Here is a 20924-nt window from a genome sequence, read left to right on the forward strand (position 1 = left end):
ATTTCTGTATTTGTTTTGACAAAATTAACTATTAATCAACACTTCATATGCTGTAAAATATTTATTTTTTCCCCTTACTCATGTTGTGGACCATTATATACACTGGATTTTATACAGCAAAAACAGAAAAAACGAGAGTCGTGTTTTACTACACATTGGTATTAACAATGCCTGCTAATTTGTTATTTACAGTGAGTTTAAAATGCATCTAGCGATAAAGCAAAGCCTAGATGGCCATGTTAGCATATGCAATAAATTTTGGATTCCTCTATTCTTTAAGCATTAATATTATATTACTGTTAGAAATGAATGGTCTAACAATTATATATAAAACAAATCAAAACACCCACCAAGTGTACCTGTTTAATATATATTTCTTTATTTTCCAAACATCAGGCACCCAGAATATTTCTTTTAGTGGTATATGAAGAACTGATGGCTTTCAAAATCCTTATTTTTCTGAAGTAGTACAAATTTATGGTTGTTGTTGTTGTTGTTGTTTTTGTTGTTGTTGTTTGAGTCATAATTGTGACTCTTATAACAGGGCTGTTTATAAGTATGGCTGCAGGCATGTCTTGTTACGGAGCTACTGCTTGTAGTGTTGCCATAGGCTGTGTCCAACTGTGGGATCCCAATAGCACTAAGTATTTGACTATGTGGTGAGGCCATTTTTACCATATTTCTGTTTGTTCAGAATTATGATCTACTACAGAAGTAAACATAATCTCCTTGTATATCAGAGTGCTTCTGACAACTGGCTTCCCATATGTGTTGCTTACACTTCATGACATGATGAAAGGAGGTGGCCCTGTGGCAAAAAGATTCTCAAATATTTAATATAAAGGAACAGTCTTTGTGTGGGTTATTTGAGCTTTAATGCTTTTTCTGTACTCTGTTACACACACAAAGAAAATGTGGCAATATACCGTAGCACTAGCTAAGAGAATCCATATTATTACCAATCACTAGGAAATTATTTGCAGATTTAAGTATGAAGTAAAAGTGGCAGAAACCAGCTCTATGAATGTTGCTTGTTCATTCATATAAATTCTGTGTCTATGGCCATACTACCCTGAACACGCTCGATCTCGTCTGATCTCGGAAGCTAAGCAGGGTCAGGCCTGGTTAGTACTTGGATGGGAGACTGCTTGGGAATACCGGGTGCTGTAGGCTCCCCCTCCTAAAAACAAAACAAAAACAAAAGACAAATAAATAAAATTCTGTGTGTATCAGGATATGTCATACACATTTTCTTGCTTTAAAAGTCCTGTTGGTTTTTCCTTCTACCTCGACAGCATTTAAACACTAATTTTAGATTTGAAGCAGCTATTGTAAGTGTTGGGTCCTCCTATGCATTTTTTAAATAAAAGTCTGTTTAAAAGGACAAATTATTTCTGGTGTTTTCAAACCAGAATAGGATTATTCTTTCTGTATTTTCCCCTCCCACCATACAGGGCATTGGGGTCAGTACTTATTTGGAACGTTAGAGAAGGGGTGTGTGTGTTAGGAGATAGGAGAACCAGGAATACATGCATCACTCCCCACCCCCTGCATCTAGAACTATATAAAAACAAGACAGAAATATTTAAGACAGATGAGTATATGCTATTAAAGCATTGAACTTGGGTTTTATAGCTTTGGAATAAGGAGTAATGTACCCAGTCTGACTTTGAGCTTTGCTACAATGCCTAGAAAAAGAATAACATAATTTTTTTTTAGTTAATGAAGTCCCTTCCTCCTGTCTCTTTAACAGTCATGAATGCAGGGATGAGGAAATACTTCCTACAAGCCAATGATCAGCAAGACTTAGTTGAATGGGTGAATGTCCTGAACAAAGCTACCAAAATCACAGTAAGTAATTATTTGTGGGTGGTAGAGTCATTTTACATAGACTTCCACTATACTTGAACAAATGCAGCAATAATATGTTTGGTTTTCTATGTCATTTTCAGGTAGATCTAGTGCTTACCCTGCCCCCCAAAATAATTTTTTTTTTAAAAATGGTCATAACTAGTAAAACATTATGTCCAAAACTGAGATGGTGTAGAAAGGACACAGCAAAAGGAACTAGAAACAGAAATCAGATTGCTACTTTTGAATGTCTCAAACTTGGAAAATGCAGGTCAATAAATCAAAGCATGTAATTTCTACAAATATTTATCTATTTTCCTCTATGGAGCAGGTGGATATTTTGTATTATTTTTAGATTATTGTTTTTTTGGATGAACACTTTCCTAGTATCTTGTGTTGATGTTGTTTACTTGAATAGCTTACACATTTTGCATTATTGTAACTTGTTTTTGAATGCCTCTGGGATGTTTGGAGCGATATATAACTATATATAATTATACTAAGTTAGAATGGTTTTTGCTTGCTCCCCTGTTTATAATGCTTATTATTTTCAGGTACCAAAGCAAACTGATTCACAGGCTCACACTGATAATTCAACACGTCACACTGAAAATGTGGGGTTAAAGAAGCAGATGTCTTACAGGACAGAGATTGTTGGTGGTGTTCCTATAATAACCCCTACTCAGGTAGCAGTGTGCCCTTTTAAAACAACTTTTCTAATTATCAGAAGTATTTGGTTATTGGTCATCTATTCCTCCAGTTGAGTGATTGCTTGCAGCATGGGATTTCTATTGCCCCCCAAATGTTGCCTTTTCTATTGTGATAAATGCGTACATTGCTGTGCATGTATAGACATGCTTTTTGTTTTGAAATGAGAAGGCTAGTCTTCATATGCAGGAATTTTGTACAGGCATACTTTGGATGTTGAATGGAATTTGTTCTGGAAGTCCATTCGACTTGCAAAACATTCAAAAACCAAAGCGCTGCTTCTGATTGGCTATAGGAAGCTCCTGCAGCCAATCGGAAGCCGCAGAAGCCCTGTCAGATGTTCGGCTTCCAAAAGAACATTAAAAAACTGGAACACTCACTTCTGGGTTTTGATCGTTTGGGGGGCGATTTGTTCGGGAGCCAAGGCATTCGAGATCCAAGGTATGACTGTCTTCAGGGTGTATATGGGACTACTTATGATAACTTAGAATCAAAATATTATTTTCAATTTTATTTTGCTTAAAACTACTGTGTGTTTAAATGTAGGTATGTGCATATATGTACGTATATGTTTGTGTGATAATATATACATTGTATTTATATATCATAACACACCTATATGAAAATGCTTTTTGAGGGGGGGAGGGAAACCTGTTTTTACAAACTCCTTGTTGCAGAATGAGTTGCTACTATTTGCAGTTGTTGGGTATTTAGTTCTAAGCTAGGATTGAGTCTGGTTTTGTGGATGGTAGATTTGCAAGATGCTTTTGCCTGGTAGTGAATCAACACTAGCAGTAATAAAACCTGGTAACCAAGTGATTCTAGACATTATACTTGTTAATGCTAATATTGAGAAAGAATATAACATGAGAAGCAGTTCTAAGAGGGACAGCTTCATTATGCATATGATTGCAGATCCTTACATGTTGCCTCCAGTAAAGGGAGAAAGCTGATAGAATCAGGAATGTTCATTGCACAGCATAATCAATATGAAACTTTGATTTAGTAAACTTTGTATTGACCTGGCACTTGAAAAATACAGAGAACACCCCCAAAAAAACCACCTTTGTTTTTACAGATAGTTGGAATAGTTTATAGATTTGGGAGGTGGGGCTATTACCAAATTTGTAGAAGAAGCTTACTGGTTTATATATATTATTTATCCTGAAAGTGTGATGAGCTACATGCCATTTCTTTGTACATAAAAGAAACCTGAGGTGAAGTAAAGGCACAAGTGTATAAAGGCCCTGATAAATTGAAAATATTATATATTTAGTGGTGCACCAAATTCAAAACTTGAATTTGTCTAATAAATCATTCTAATCTGGAATGATGTTAGGGGAAAGTAGTGGAGGGATTAATGACAAATTTTAGACCTTACCTTAAGTAGTCTTGTTTAATTTCTAGAAAGAAGAGGTAAATGAATGTGGTGAAGGTGATAAAAACTACTTGAAACGGTCCCAAAGCCACCTTCCATATTTTTCTGCTAAGCACCCCCCAGATAATGCTGTGATTAAAGCTGGCTACTGTGTTAAACAAGGAGCAGTGGTAAGTGACTAAGATCCATTTCTGACGTTAATGGCTCATTGTTCTATATGATGCTGAAGCAAGAGAGGTTTTTTGCCAATGGAATGAGTCTGTTTAAAATTCTTTGGGAAAGAGGGGAAACTCCAGGGCTCTTTGGTAACTTCCAGATCCTGACATTTAGGAGAATCCCAGGAGGGGAACCTCTGGCCTGTGGGCCATATTTGGAACCATGTGGGTTCTAGTTTGGCCCATAAAGCCATTTCCTTCAAACCATGGCCTGCTGTCCTACTCCTCATGTCACATGTGATGTCAGGTGAGGAGCAGGTGGAGATGGTGGCTGCCAGTGTACAAGTGTGCTCACAATTGTGTAATGACAAAGGAGGCTCTCTATCACCACCAGTCAGTTAAGAGGGAGGGCAAGACAGCAGGGATTGGCTGCATACAGCTAATCTCAGTAGGAAGAAAACCTTGAAGTTGGCATCAAGCAGGGCTCTTGCAAAGAACCCTCGTCAGCACTTTGAAGCACCAACGAACAGCTGATAAGTATAGTGGTACCTCAGAACATAATCCATTCTGGAAGACCGTTCAACTTCCAAAACATTTGAGTTCCGAGGCATGGCTCCCGATTGGCCAACAGCTAGGTTTTTGCACAGGGGAAGCCACATCGGAAGTTCATGTTCCGAAGAGCGTTCGAAAACTGGAGGACTTCCGGGTTTTGGGCATTCTGGAGATGAAACGTTTGAGAACAGAGCTGTTTGAGTTTCGAGGTACCACTGTACTTCAAAGCACCCTGCAGAGATCTTTTCATACCCTTTGTGGAAGTCCCAGTTATTGTGTGGACATCGGAGTGCATCATCACCAGATGCCATGTGATTTAACAGGTAGCTGATCCACTCACTTGTCAGATTTTGCCTGCAAGCAGTCAGGGAGATAGGGATCTGGTCCACTGGCCAGATTCAATCCCCCACCACTGCAGTAGTATGTGATTTAGTAATGATTTTTAAAGAGAAGTTAACTTAACTGAATGATTTTGTTTGCACTTCAAGAAAAAGGTTTTTGTTTACAGGCTCAGAATCCCATTAGAGGGAAACTGTTTTAGGTAATTAATTATTAAATAAAGCCTGGCTGCATTTGCTCAGACACAAGATCAGAAGAATGTTAATAAAAATACGGCCCCACTCTTATCTACTTAAATTTTCCTCTGTATTTTGAGCCTTTAGTATACATCAGACTCACCATGTTAGACCGTCACCCACTACCGATACACTATAGCAACCTGAGGCAAAAAAAAAAAAAAAAGTGCAGCAGGGACCAGTTTACATCATGATCTAGTGCAGGCATGTCAAACCTGCGGCCCTCCAGATGTTTTGGACTACAATTCCCATCTTCCCCAACCATTGGTCCTGCTAGCTAGGGATCATGGGAGTTGTAGGCCAAAACATCTGGAGGGCCGCAGGTTTGACATGCCTGATCTAGTGTATATGAGATGGAGCAGCCATATTATGGAAACAGTATCAAGGTGCCTCAACAATACAATTAGAAGCAGCCTTGACTTTGACTATTGTATGGAATTGTCCCATTGGTAAAGGATTGCTGGAAGTAACATCAGCTGGAGTAGATGAGCAGCTGCAGTTTGGCTCTGTCATCTAGCTTGGAGTAACCAGAAAGAAAAATCAAGACCTTTCCCAACATAGAGGGCAACCTGTGATTTGCTGGTTGATTATTTGATAGCTATATATTGCTCCATTTGTAACTGCCTCTTTTGGGGAAAGGAGAATTGAAAATACTTTCAGTCACATCTGGACATGGTAGAAGGACTCACTTTCAGTTGCCTCAAGTTCTAGTTGTATTTCCCTGCCCTATTCAGAACCATTCTCAGCAAATGAATACAAAGACAACTCTTCCCCAAATGTTACCAGCTATGCTAAAAAAATTGGCCTGGATATTAATACTCCCATGAATAAACTGTTTGATGATCCCTAGACTGGAATTATGTTTATTTTTTATTTTACTTTTTACTTTACATAGATGAAGAACTGGAAAAGAAGGTATTTCCAGCTGGATGAAAACACGATAGGATACTTTAAATCTGAACTGGTAGGTGTCCAATTGTGTGTGTCAGATCAACTTTTGAAAACATATTTTGTACACACAAGATAATGCATAATTTTTGTGCTTCAATTTTCTGATGGGAATGTGACATGGACATGATTCCTCTTATATATATTTTTGTAAGTTGACAGAACCTATATGGATAGTGTATGTAGTTGGATCATGCTATAATGCTGAGTGCTGAAAATTTGAGAGTGGAATTAATAATTAGTCCATCCCTTTCCCATCCTTTGATCATTATTGGCCCTTATCCTCTGAATTATTTGTGCTTCTCATATATAATAGCTGTACATATCTAATGAAAGCAATAACCTCTTTCCATTTTCTCCTGTTGCTATGCATACTTTCTCCATGCCAAGTTAAGAATTAAAGTCTTGATTTAAGATGCATCCTTCTTATACATGTAGGCTGGTATGCTTGTAACAGCAGTTTCCCAATTATGTATTATCAGCTTTTAAAAAAAATGTTGAGGGAAGTTTTAAAAGCTACTTGAAGGTAGCCGCATTAAATGATTTAGAATTCCATCCACCGAAGCTCACAAACCGGCACATCTCAGTCTTACTACATATATGCCAACGATGCAGTAATCTTATCCAGAACCCCTATTGGACTCAAACGGGCGCTAAGGAAGCTTGCTACATACTGCTAAACCGAACACCTCAAAATCAATTACCAAAAAGACCAAGTTAATAGCCTTTGGGAACAAATCAAAGCTCAGAAGCTGGGAACTTCAAGGCCACAAATTAGAACAAGCTACAAATTACAAATATCTCGGAATGATACTACAGGCCTCAGGATCCAACAAACTTCACAGTTCCAGTCTGGCTGGCAGTTAGCAGTCCTGCACACTCTCCAGAAAATGGGCTTTGCTCCCCAAGCCCTTCTAAGTTTGGGATTGGGCCAAGCAAAAGCCATGGTCAGACAAAGACTCATAGATATTGAGAGACAACAGGAATGCTCAAGATATCCTGAATATAAAATTGGAGAAATCGAGAGATAGATAGCCGCTCCGGCACCCTACCTCTCCTTTCTCTTATCAAAAACCGCAAGAAGGGCTTATACAGTTGCCAGAAGCGCGGCCTTGCCCAAGCCTGTTTTGGAAGGATCATACAAAAAAATCCCATACGCTCAAAGACTCTGCGCCAGCCCATTGAGGGAAATAGGAAGCCCAGAGCACCTTTTCTTCAGATGCCCCTTCTATGAAGAGGCACAGAGGGAGATACTGGACCCCATACTGGAACCCAGGAGAAGTCAGTAGGCCTCCCGGAAAAGCAAATATATGACCTGCTCCTGCTAGGCAAAGACCATAAGATAACCAGGACGGTCGCCAGATTCTGTGTCCAGATATGCAGACACAGACTTTCTCCTGAGAATAACCAACCCATCTGAGCGTCCCAAAAGACAATTCCCCGTGCGATCTAGGCCCAGTTCTCTGCGGCAGTTTTTAAAGTTTTAAGTACTCCCACGCACATTGCATTTACAAATATCAATTTTATTGTTGTATAAAGTGTCACATATATGTTATGTTCCTTGGAACTGTTCTTCCAAAGGGATTTTTATAAGAGCTGGTCTTTGACCGTAATAAAGTATTCTAAGCTACTTGGAGCATCACATTGGGCAGCACTTGAACCAGGCATTAGAAAGACACATCTCCATCCCTTCTCAGGACTGGCTCCTGGCTCAAAGATCAATAACCATCTTCCAGTGTTCCCTTCCAGAAAAGCAATTCTATCAACTCTAAGAGCTTTATGTCTTTTGCAGTTATCAGTTGATTAACCCAAAGCTAATTTCTAAGTTCAGTAATCTTATTTCATCATGGATCTCTGGCTTTTACCACAAGTTAGTTTATTGAGAGTGGGGGAACAAGCACCACTGGTTATCTGCTGTGTTGAAGGTGAATTCACTTCCATATCTATAGGCTACTGATGGTAGAAACTATGTGGCTAGCCAATCAGTTGTCTAAAGAAGTTCATAATTTTCAAGTTGAACAATATTTTTGATAACTATTAAGAAGATATTGTTGGTACTTCACAGCTTTTAGGGTGGAAGCTATCTTCCATTAAAATAGTAATTGTTAGGTGAAATACAAACTATGTTGTGTTTATTTCTTAAGAGTATGGGAGGAAAGAAAATTGAGTTGCATAGCTCAAGTAAGATTCCAACTACAGTGGTACCTCGGGTTAAGAACTAAATTCATTCCGGAGCTCCGATCTTAACCTGAAACTGTACTTAACCTGAGGTACCACTTTAGCTAATGGGGCCTTGCACTGCCGCGGCACGATTTCTATTCTCATCCTGAAGCAAAGTTCTTAACCCGAGGTACTATTTCTGGGTTAGCAGAGTCTGTAACCTGAAGTGTCTGTAACCCGAGGTACCACTGTACAGCAATGCATGCTCTTGAAGAGAATAAAATGTGAAATAAAAATGTTTGGTCTTACGTAATTCTTGCTTTATATGTCACTTTTATTAATCTGATCCTTAAAATTCCTAGCAGTCATTAACATTTGATAACACAGAGAAACATCTTTGGTGTTGTATATGGAGAAGGTGTGAAATGTTACTTTACCATATTAACTTTATATGAGGCTTTTCCTCCAAATAAGTATGCTTTTTGCTTTCCTTTCAATAACCACATGATGGCGCATGAAAAAAGGCAGATGAAAGATGTCAAATTGTATGGTTTCAGAAAAAGAAAACAATGTAATTCATCATATTACTCAAACTGCAAGCAAGCAAGCAATGCAAACCTTTGAATGTTTTAGCTATTCATTTACTGAACTCCTCCTGTAATTTTAGAATTTCCCCCTAAAATGTATTCACATATAGTGTACTACTGATGATGTTAAGCTGCTAAGAAACTTAGTAATCTTTACAACTGATTAAGAAGTCATTACTAATTATTTTTAAATTAAATACAGTATGAGCATGCCAACTTACTGTGCTGTCCACTATAAATAACATAATCAGCATGCATTTAAAATGTATAAATGTAAAGATTGTTTGCAAGCAATCTTCCTGAACTTTGTTATCAATGTGGTTATAAAGTTAACATGCATCAACTTGAAATTTATATAGTCCCTAGGATACCATACTTAATACTTCCCATACTGAAGAGAATGCGGGTTAATTACTGCATGATAAAATATCTGTGGACAAATCTCATATCAAATGCTGGGCTCTGCTATCAAATTTCTTGTGTGAGCAAACAGAACTGTGTTCTTCCCCATGTATTTTTCTCTCCTTCTTGCTTTGGTCAATGTTTGTTTGTAATCATGTTAAAAAAGAAATTAAATCACAAAAAAGGGTTGATTTTATATCATTAATTTAAATTTAAATAGGTTTTTTGCTTAATTCAGGGTACTCAACATGGTGCCCTCCAGATACTTATTTAGAAATAAATAAATAAATAATCCAAACAGTATGCATTAAACAATATAAAGCAATTATCACTAATATACAGTGGTACCTCGGGTTGCAAACGCTTCAGGTTACAAATGCTTCAGGTTACAAACTCCGCTAACCCATAAATAGTACCTCAGGTTAAGAACTTTGCTTCAGGATGAGAACAGAAATCATGCTCCGGTGGCGCAGTGGCAGCAGGAGGCCCCATTAGCTAAAATGGTGTTTCAGGTTAAGAACGGATCTCTGGAACGAATTAAGTTCTTAACCAGAGGTACCACTGTACAGATAAAACCAGCAAAACTTCAAAAGCAAATACTGAATTTTATATCTAGATAGACTTGGATTTTTAAAAAATGATTTGAACAGGTGACTAATATAATGAGGATGCCTGCTTAAGGAGGGAATTCTAAAGTTGAGGTGCTGCCACAATGAAAGATGCAGAACTTGCATGGCACTTATAAAAGCGGAAACTCTGCAGATTAAAGCGTTTGAGTAGGCACATTTTTCTACTATACTGCTTCCAAGCTGTTTAGGGCTTTATGTACTAATAGCTAAAACTTGAATTTGTCAGGATTCAAGCTCAGATTATTTTCTCTCATGTAGCCCACCACGACATTCAGGCACTGGTATCTATGGCCTGTGTGACTTCCCCTGATTCAGATGTTTTGGAGAAGCTGAGAGTAATCAATATACTGATGGCACTGTACCTGAAATCTCCTCTAACATTTTGAAGTCCTGACAAAGTGCCATGTTGCTTAACAAGGTTGTGGTGTTTAGTGATAGAAAGGTGGGCAGCCTCACCCACTTCAGATCTTGCCCTACAGGGGAGATGGGGGAGATGAGGATCTGGCCTCCTGATTGAAACTCCCTGATCCCTACCATTCAAGAATGTCTGCACTTATCTCTCCACTAGGTAAAGGTAAAGGGACCCCTGACCTTTACCTTAGTTCCAGTCGTAACCGACTCTGGGGTTGCGGCACTCATCTTGCGTTATTGGCCGAGGGAGCCGGTGTACAGCTTCCAGGTCATGTGCATAGCTGCCAAGTTCTCCCTTTTTTAAGGGAAATTCCCTTATGCTGAATAGGCTTCCTCGCGAGAAAAGGGAAAACTTGGCAGCTATGGTCATGTGGCCAGCATGACAAAGCCGCTTCTGGCAAACCAGAGCAGCACACAGAAACGTCGTTTACCTTCCTGCTGTAGCAGTACCTATTTATCTACTTGCACTTTGACATGCTTTCGACTGGGACCGAGCAATGGGAGCTCACCCCGTTGCGGGGCTTCGAACTGCTGACCTTCTGATCTGCAAACCCACAGCACCACCTGCGTCCCAATCTCTCCACTACCTCCCCCTCAAAGGTGGTTTTTTTTGTGATGGGCCAGTGGTTGCTTCAAACAAACAGTTCCAGGACAGTCTTTAGTTTATGAGTGGCCGTATCACCGTCTCTTTCAGAGACTTGTTGGACTGTAACTCCACCAATGGTCAGGGTTGATGGGAGTTGAAGTTCAATAATATTGGAGAGCCCCACACTGCCTATGCAGCTCAAATTAATTTATTTGCAAAACAGATGCAACTTGGCCAACTTCATAATTATTAGTTCTAAGGATATTTGGTTTATTTTTCAAAGCTTTGTATTGTTTCCTTATTTATTACACCATTATGCCTCCTAAAGGAGCCAGAGCAGGAAGCAATGCAATTGAAACAACTAACTGATTGCTATTACAGTTAGAGAGACCTACGGTAGTTAAAACTACATTCACTGAATGTAGTCACTGGCAATGTGTCACTGAATTAAACTCAATTATGCTTGATATAAGGTATCGGGGTTGAGGGGAGTAAGCAAGGTATCAATAGCATGAACTATAGCATATCTTAGATTATTGTGTCACATCAGTTCTTGCTCACATTGTCAATTGAGGAATTTTAAAAGGTGAATCATTTTGCTTGATGTTGCTGTGTAATGCTTAATATAAATGTAATACATTTATATTAAGTGATTAGATTCATTTTGGGCCACAATCTTTCTATATGAAATCAACATGGAAATAATATCTGGATCACTGAGTTCCTTAACTCAGCAATCTGAAATCAATTTGCTAATAATTTGATTTTGTAAATAAGTCATCTATTTGACTTCCGGGATATAAAACTTGCATTTTGGCACATCCTTTGGAATGTCTAAGTCCTTGTTTTTTATGTGCTAATTTTTTTTTATGTACTATCTGTTTTTTCAGGATAAGGAGCCCCTTCGGATTATACCACTGAAAGAGGTTCATAAGGTCCAGGAATGTAAACAAAGGTGAGAAACTGAAGGTTAAACTAAAAAGTTGATTATCTCCATCAGTTAGAAAAAGAAAGCCTGCCTACACATCATTTCCCATTATGTCTTAATAAACTCCTTCACTTTAAATTATACTAAAGGCAGGCTTTTAGACAGATGTAGTGAGATCTTAAATAGCTGTATTAAACTGAGTTGTCAGTATATCATGTTAGAAGATGTGGGTCTCTGAATGAAAGGAATATAAATAGCAGGGGGTGCAATATCCCAATGTGTTAAAAAGTTGTTGGTGAGAAAGTTGGTTTCAGATGTTTTAGATACTATTTTATTTTTAACTGTATTCTTTTACCACTTCATTGTGGGCCACACTGGACTCCTGTGGGATGAGGGCCCTTTACTTGAGGATTCTAGTCCTTTGCAAATGAAGAAGCAAAATACCGGCTTAAAGACTAATGGTTTTGTGTTTGTATCTGTGCTAGTCACAAATACAAAAGATGAAACTGTGGATGCTGTGTGTGATGCTATACGGTGGTTTCCATTATGGTATTATAAGAAAAAGGTTTTGAGAGTGCTTCTAGCGGCAGCTAGACTGGTGACTGGGAGCAGCCGCCGAGACCACATAACACCGGTCCTGAAAGACCTACATTGGCTCGCAGTACATTTCCGAGCACAATTCAAAGTGTTGGTGCTGAACTTTAAAGCCCTAAATGGCCTCGGTCCAGTATACCTGAAGGAGCGTCTCCTCCCCCATTGTTCTGCCCGGACACTGAGGTCCAGCACCGAGGACCTTCTGGCGGTTCCCTCACTACGAGAAGCCAAGTTACAGGGAACCAGGCAGAGGGCCTTCTCGGTAGTGGCACCCACCCTGTGGAATGCCCTCCCACCAGAGGTCAAAGAGAACAACAACTACTAGACCTTTAGAAGGCATCTCAAGGCAGGCCTGATTATTAATGTCTTTTTGTCATGCTAAATTTATGAAAGCTTCGGGTCCTGGCTCAAGTGTGCCCCCCTTTGTGCCTGGGAGGGGGAAGGCTGCAGAAGAATCTGATAGCATGCATCACTTCCCTGGTGTATCATTTTGCTGTTGATGTTTGTCCTTCCCTGGGCAACTGGCTATACTGAGAAGCTGCCGATGCTGCAAGGCTTCACGTCTTCTAGTGCAGTTACACATTAGAGGTCTGTGCCTGACCTGGACACCAGCCAGTCAGGTAATGATTTCTCCACTTGAAGAATGCAGCCTTGTTATCTTTTGTATAAAATTGGGGTGAGAGGAGAGGGGGAAATCTAGTGTCTCAGCAATATGGTGTAACTACTTTGAGCTGCTAGAGCAAGAAAGTTGAGCACACACACCCCTTCCCCAACAAATGGTAATATAATTTAAATTATTTTCAAAGGTAGCTTCCTTATTTATGTGTGTTCTGTTGCTTGGAAATACAAATGTGCGTGTCAGACAATGGTAAAAATGTTTAAAGACCATAAATGTGTTTCCCCCCAGTGATATAATGATGAGAGACAATCTATTTGAAATTGTAACAACTTCTCGAACGTTTTATGTACAGGTAAGTCTATGGAAAACCATTTTCTGTAAGAAAATGAATTTATTGCATTTCTAAAGGTCAAACACATAATCCTTTGATTAATGCCTGACAATATACATACAGCCTTGCAGTTAAATAGTGCATAATTGTTTACAATGGAATATACCGACAGACATGCCCGTCATGTAAACAATGCCAATGACCAATAGTACCTGTCCACTAGCAGAACTAACATTATTGAAGGAGTGGATTGCCCTTTCTCCCTGAAGCCTTCCCCTCTTCCCGTGGGCCCGAAATCTGCTCTGGGGGGTTGGAGGGCTATTTGCATCAGATTAGTGGGGGTATGGAGGGCTACAAGGAGAGAACAGAAGTCATGAACAGAAGTCTGCTGGCATGAGATTGAAACTTGGCCAGAGAGCTGAAAGCAATTTTCCAGCCAAGTCCTTCTACCCAAATTATTACAGCCACCTAAACTGATCCAACCAAATGCTTGCTTCACTTGTTTTTAAAGCCTTCTAAGGAATCTTTCCCAATGCTCTGCTGTCATTAGTCTGCCATCTTGTGAACACTTGTTTTGGGGTGGAATTTGAGTAAACATGCATAGGATTGTACCATTAAAAAGGTTGATGCTCTGACGGGTTGAGAAGGCAGAAATTCATTGTGAGAACAGTCTAACTCAGATGCCAAGCCAATACGTTTGGTTCCAGTATTTATTTCTCCTTGACTCCTCTTTTCTTCAATTACAGTATATTCCTGCGTATAAGACTACTTTTTAACCCAGGAAAATCTTCTTAAAAGTTGGGGGTCGTCTTATACACCGGGTCGTATTTCTTATACGGCGAGTATATCCCAAACTCTATATTTTAACTGGAAAAGTTGGGGGTCGTCTTATACGCCCAGTCGTCTTATACGGTATATCGTTCTTCCTCTAGTTGTTTCCTTAGGTCCTTCCTTTTCAGCTTTGTTCCGCTTTCTTAGCCATCCTGCCTCTTGACTGATCTCTTGTACTCACAGAGCACAGAGTACCTCTCAGTCTTAAACAAGTGTGAAGTTCATTTATTGCTTGAGTTCATTGTTTCTCCACCTTTTCCTCCAAGCTTCATTCTCACCTTTACTTCTAGATTCCTTTATGTCATTCCATGTCTAATCTACACCATTTTTTGTCCTCTGGGCTTTCTGACCCTTAGATTTGTTATAGCTTGATATCCCCCTGCCCCAGATTTTAATTCCAGGCTCACTGACAAGTATCACTTCCTCACAGAAAATGGATCTGAAATGCTAGGTAGGGATGGAACAGTTGCAGGTCACCACACCGGCTGTGCTGATTTGTGAGCATTTCAAGTTACAACACCAGATCTGCCAATCAGAGATACTACCTGATCTATTCCTTGGAAGAGCCTGGTTTCCCTTTAGAAAATTTACTTTTGTGTTGCTGGATCTCCAGAGTGATGTGATACCACTCTCTATGTATGTTGTTTTTGTTTAGTCGTTTAGTCGTGTCCGACTCTTCGTGACCCCATGGACCAGAGCACGCCAGGCACTCCTGTCTTCCACTGCCTCCCGCAGTTTGGTCAAACTCATGTTCGTAGCTTCGAGAACACTGTCCAACCATCTCGTCCTCTGCCGTCCCCTTCTCCTAGTGCCCTCAATCTTTCCCAGCATCAGGGTCTTTTCCAGGGAGTCTTCTCTTCTCATGAGGTGGCCAAAGTATTGGAGCCTCAGCTTCAGGATCTGTCCTTCTAGTGAGCACTCAGGGCTGATTTCCTTCAGAATGGATAGGTTTGATCTTCTTGCAGTCCATGGGGCTCTCAAGAGTCTCCTCCAGCACCATAATTCAAAAGCATCAATTCTTTGGCGATCAGCCTTCTTTATGGTCCAGCTCTCACTTCCATACATCACTACTGGGAAAACCATAGCTTTAACTATATGGACCTTTGTCGGCAAGGTGATGTCTCTGCTTTTTAAGATGCTGTCTAGGTTTGTCATTGCTTTTCTCCCAAGAAGCAGGCGTCTTTTAATTTCGTGACTGCTGTCACCATCTGCAGTGATCAAGGAGCCCAAGAAAGTAAAATCTCTCACTGCCTCCATTTCTTCCCCTTCTATTTGCCAGGAGGTGATGGGACATGATCTTGTTTTTTTTGATGTTGAGCTTCAGACCATATTTTGTGCTCTCTTTCACCCTCATTAAAAGGTTCTTTAATTCTTCCTCACTTTCTGCCATCAAGGTTGTGTGATCTGCATATCTGAGGTTGTTGATATTTCTTCCAGCAATCTTAATTCCGGCTTGGGATTCATCTAGTCCAGCCTTTTGCATGATGAATTCTGCATATAAGTTAAATAAGCAGGGAGACAATATACAACCTTGTCGTACTCCTTCCCCAATTTTGAACCAATCAGTTGTTCCATATCCAGTTCTAACTGTAGCTTCTTGTCCCATCTGTCTCAGGAGACAGATGAGGTGATCAGGCACTCCCATTTCTTTATGAACTTGCCATAGTTTGCTGTGGTCGACACAGTCAAAGTCTTTTGCATAGTCAATGAAGCAGAAGTAGACATTTTTCTGGAACTCTCTAGCTTTCTCCACAATCCAGTGCATGTTTGCTATTTGGTCTCTGGTTCCTCTGCCCCTTCGAAATCCAGCTTGCACTTCTGGGAGTTCTCGGTCCACATACTGCCTAAGCCTGCCTTGTAGAATTTTAAGCATAACCTTGCTAGCGTGTGAAATGAGCGCAATTGTGCGGTAGTTGGAGCATTCTTTGGCACTGCCCTTCTTTGGGATTGGGATGTAGACTGATCTTCTCCAATCCTCTGGCCATTGCTGAGTTTTCCAAACTTGCTGGCATATTGGGTGTAGCACCTTAACAGCATCATCTTTTAAAATTTTAAATAGTTCAGCTGGAATATCATCACTTCCACTGGCCTTGTTATTAGCAGTGCTTTCTAAGGCCCATTTGGCTTCACTCTCCAAGATGTCTGGCTCAAGGTCAGCAACCACACTACCTGGGGTGTATGAGACCTCCATATCTTTCTGGTATAATTCCTCTGTGTATTCTTGCCACCTCTTTTTGATGTCTCTATGTATATTTGGCCTAAATTTCTAACTGTAGTGCATCTCTTACTCATTGCAATATTGTTTTCCCTGCATGGTTCACATGTTAGTTACTTCCCCCCCCTAGAAGTAATCACAAGTTCCTTGTTCATTATTTATATAAAGGTGAAGGGACCCCTGACCATTAGGTCCAGTCGTGACCGACTCTGGGGTTGCGCACTCATCTCGCATTATTGGCCGAGGGAGCCAGTGTACAGCTTCCAGGTCATGTGGCCAGCATGACAAAGTCACTTCTGGTTAACCAGAGCAGCACACGGAAACATTGTTTACCTTCCCGGTGTAGCGGTTCCTCTCTGCATTTTGACGTGCTTTTGAACTGCTAGGTTGGCAGGAGCTGGGACCGAGCAACGGGAGCTCACCCCGTCACAGGGATTCGAACCGCTGATCTTCTGATCAGCAAGCCCTAGGCTCAGTGGTTTAACCCACAGCGCCACCTGGGTCCCTCCATTATTTATGTAGCAGGTACTAAATTTAGAAGTCACTACAGTACTTCAGTAATTGTTAAGCTTGAGATTAGTGAGTAGTTACACCAGTAATATAAAATAAATCTCTAACCATGCATAAGTATTTAGATATCAGCCTAAGCTTATTAAATATTGTTTTAAATTGCAATTTTTTTATTGATAAACCTAGAAAGCACTTGACATATTCTTAGATTACAAGGTGTATGAAGCATATCTATTTATTGTCACTCACATGATAAGAGTTTTTCTTTCTTTTTTCTTCAGGCAGATAGCCCAGAAGACATGCACAGCTGGATTAAAGCAATTTCTGGTGCAATAGTAGCACAGCGAGGACCTGGAAGATCAGCAGCTTCTGTATGTTTTTACAAAGCTTTACTGTTTCAGCAGTGATAAATCTTGTACATTCAATCTCTTTCATTTTTTGTGCTCTTCTACCCACTCCTAAGTCTGGAGTAATATCTTTGCATGCATTACAGGTTGCATAGAATCCTGCCTTTTTAATTAAGTGCTAATCTTAGCAGTATCCATATGTGTTGTGCGCCTGCACAGTATTATTTTAATGTTCCAACAGTTCAACTAGTGGGTTTGAAAATTATTGTAGTTCTTTATTAATCTAAAATTACTTGATCTTTACTGAATCTTGTACTTGAGATGCCAGATAAACCCTTGATTTAAATTACTTTGGTGTACAACCCTTTTGAAAGCTTTTGGGCTGCTCTCCAGTCTCTCAGCAGGGAGTAATCGAAACTTAATGTAGGTTTTCATGGAATATCTTGATAATTATTGGCCTCGTTATTGGTGACTAGCTTGGTTCACAATTCTAACATTACCAAACTGAATCTTAACAAAATGTAGGACTCTGTAGATCAGGGGTCAGCAAACTTTTTCAGCTGTGGGCTGGTCCGCCGTCCCTCAGACCATGTGGTGGGCCGGACTATTTTTTTTGGGGGGGGGGTGAAGAAATTCCTATGCCCCACAAATAACCCAGAGATAAATTTTCAATAAAAGCACACATTCTACTCATGTAAAAACACCAGACAGACCATACAAATAACCCAGAGATACATTTTCAATAAAAGCACACATTCTACTCATGTAAAAACACCAGGCAGACCATACAAATAACCCAGAGATGCATTTTAAATAAATAAAAGGACACATTCTACTCATGTAAAAACATGCTGATCCCCAGACCATCCGTGGGCTGGATTGAGAAGCTGATTAGGCAGCATCTGGTCCACGGGCCTTAGGTTTTCTATCCCTGCTGTAGATAGTGGTGATGTACCTTCCAGCAGATATCAAGTTTAGAGGTACTAAGTATTAGATTTGTAGGGTTGGAAGGAATCACGAGGGCCATCTAGTCCATTCCCCTGCAATACAGGAATCTTTTGTATTCTATATTTTAATTTATAATGTTCTTGCAATCCATATTCTAGCCATGCTTTGCAGTTCAGGTTTTGCAAGATATGGCTTTTATTTCCCATCAATATATCAAAAGTTAGCATTCACACCTCTTTGTAAAATGGAATGACTTCATATGTTAAAAACAATTGATCACTTGTTTCAAGCTTCATTCTTTGGCAAGAAGTATTATTGTAATTGCAGTGGGTTTTCACTGCATAGTAGAGACTATGGGAATCAGTGTGTTCTGGGTGAGAGAAGCTGCCAAAAGATTTTTCTATACTGTATTTGTGTGTCTCTGTATGTGCAATCTTTGTGGTGGGATAACTCAGCTAGTGACCCTCAGCAGTTTCTTTCTTTCTTTCTTTCTTCTCTCTCCCTCCTCTCCTCAAGTTTAGGTTACTCTAATCTTAGCTTTGCACTGTGTTCCAGATGCGGCAGGCCAGAAGGCTGTCGAATCCTTGTATACAGAGGTATACATCAAGAACTGGTGAATGCAGCATGTATGTGGGCTCTCATGTAAACTTGCCTTCTTATCAGAGGGCTGAAATTCCAAAATACTTGTTAACACCACATAAAGTGATGAGGTCAATCCCATGGCTTCCTTTATTGATTTATAACCACTGTGAAGTTACTAACTTCTAAAATGCTTTCCATTGGCCATTACATTTACTATCTCTAAATACCTCCTAAATAAAATCCATTTTTAAGAATGGCAAAGATTCACACAGTGCTGAAATCTCTGCTCACAAGTGCTTGCTTTACTGAGTACAAAAGCTCTAGTAATAAATATACATATTTAGGAACTAAACCTGACTTAATTTGCATGAGAGTTCATATTTCCATTTTATCATTTTTGAAAGATAGCTAAGTAAAAACCACCTCGACCCTCATAGCCAAATATGTGTGTACATTAAGGAAAAAACCCTGCACTGATTTGCATGGCTTATACGATAGATATGCATGGGGTCATTAGTCAAGATGTAGGGGCTGTTACAGCTTGCAACCTGTATGTTAATCAAAATAGTGCAATAAATAAAATCTTTTAATTTTTAATCAGTATGCATAACAACATGTGAGTCTTATCCCATAGGTGTGAGTTGTATGGATTGTAGTTTTTAAGCTGTTATCGCAGTTCTGGTCCCACTTGGATTCAGATTTTATTTTATTTTAAAGAAATGTTTATGTAGTATTCACTTTAGAAAAGAAGCTTAATTGTAGGTTCTGCTTTTGTATTGGAATTTACCACTCCAAGTTGAAGCTTGTATGTTTCATATTCTGTGTCACAGAATGTTTCATATTCTGTGTCAAAATGATTCCTCTGAATAGTTCGTTATTGGGGTATTTATCATTTCCCCCACTACTCCAATTATACTGTTTATCATTGTAGAATATTAACATGAGCTGCTTCTGATTGTAACAGACAGTAGAAATAACTATATTTTAGTGTTTTCCCCACCATCCTAAATTATAGATGCATGAACTGTTACTCATGTCTTGAATAATACAGCAAGGAGTGCAAAAAATACACTTGATAAAGGGATTCTGGAATTATTTGTTGAACCAGTCCATGATCACTGGTAGCTTCAACACCAGATTGTATTATTGAGATAATATTCTGAAAGAGCTGTTCCAGAATACTGCAAATAACAACAACAACAACAACAATAGGGCAACCTTTCTGGACCAACAGAATTAAATGGGAGAACAGTGTAGTCATGTGACCTGTCTCCTTTTGTCAGAAAGCCATACTATATGATGGAATGCTGGCCACTTGATTGGCATGCTGCAGGTTCAGATAAAGCTTTCACTAGCCATCTGAAAGTCCTACTACCTCATTCATCTGAAAGTCCTACTACCTCATTTGGCTTTTAAAAAATATACACTAGACAATATCCTTTGATATCATGAGCAGTCTAGTAAATTTGTCTTGAAAATACACCAATTAACTGTAGAAATGCTACTCACGTTTTTTGGCAGATACCTTTAAGAAGGGGCTGCTAACTTGTAGCCCTCCAGATGTTGTTTAACTCTCATAAGTTTCAGTCAGCACAACTAGTAGTCGGGGATGGTGGAATTATATTCTAGCAACATCTGGAGGGCCAAAGGTTAGCAGCCCCTGTCTTAAAGTATAATGTTGAAACATGGAGTTTCATAGTGAGACAGTCATGTAAATAGTTGTTGATAATATTGTACACAATGTAAAGCTTAGCAATTGAGGCAGCAGTTACTTTTCTAGAGGAGAACATGTTAGTATTTTATCTTCACTATGGCAACTCAATAAAATACATTTAAAATGTAGAAAGACACAAATTGTATTTGTTATAAATTTGGGAGGAATATTGTCCAGTGGAATTAACTTATTCCTTAATAGTTTGTAGTTCTATAGCACAAAGTAGCGAAGGAATAAGAAATAAGTGTTTAGTCAACAAAAGTGTAAATCTTCATTAACTCAGGAAGTGATCTTCAGTGAGGGATTCCATTATGCTTCTTTTTTGAATGTGAATACATTTTGCATGCACTTTTGAATACGGTA

The 20924-nt window shown here is 39.4% G+C and overlaps 1 protein-coding gene and 1 non-coding gene across 11 annotated transcripts in view; both read left to right on the forward strand.

The window, feature by feature from the left end:
- Positions 1 to 20924, forward strand: part of PLEKHA1 (pleckstrin homology domain containing A1) — a 41163-nt gene that overhangs the window by 15474 nt on the left and 4765 nt on the right. For 5 of the 10 annotated variants that reach the window (XM_035138720.2, XM_035138718.2, XM_060274800.1 and 2 more), the window contains 7 exons: positions 1754 to 1851; positions 2406 to 2537; positions 3967 to 4107; positions 6115 to 6183; positions 11833 to 11897; positions 13372 to 13435; positions 17252 to 17341. In XM_035138720.2, the coding sequence (XP_034994611.1) occupies positions 1754 to 1851; positions 2406 to 2537; positions 3967 to 4107; positions 6115 to 6183; positions 11833 to 11897; positions 13372 to 13435; positions 17252 to 17341 (659 nt within the window). Of the gene's footprint in view, positions 1 to 1753; positions 1852 to 2405; positions 2538 to 3966; positions 4108 to 6114; positions 6184 to 11832; positions 11898 to 13371; positions 13436 to 17251; positions 17342 to 18820; positions 18892 to 20924 lie in introns of those variants that run through there. The other 5 variants (XR_009557606.1, XM_035138721.2, XM_035138722.2 and 2 more) reach the window with 5 other exon arrangements.
- LOC118096666 (5S ribosomal RNA) lies at positions 1055 to 1173 on the forward strand. Its single transcript, XR_004693947.1, has one exon. It is a non-coding gene; the product is annotated as a 5S ribosomal RNA (ribosomal RNA).

Source organism: Zootoca vivipara, chromosome 5 (assembly GCF_963506605.1).
Source record: "Zootoca vivipara chromosome 5, rZooViv1.1, whole genome shotgun sequence".
Lineage (NCBI taxonomy): Eukaryota > Metazoa > Chordata > Lepidosauria > Squamata > Lacertidae > Zootoca > Zootoca vivipara.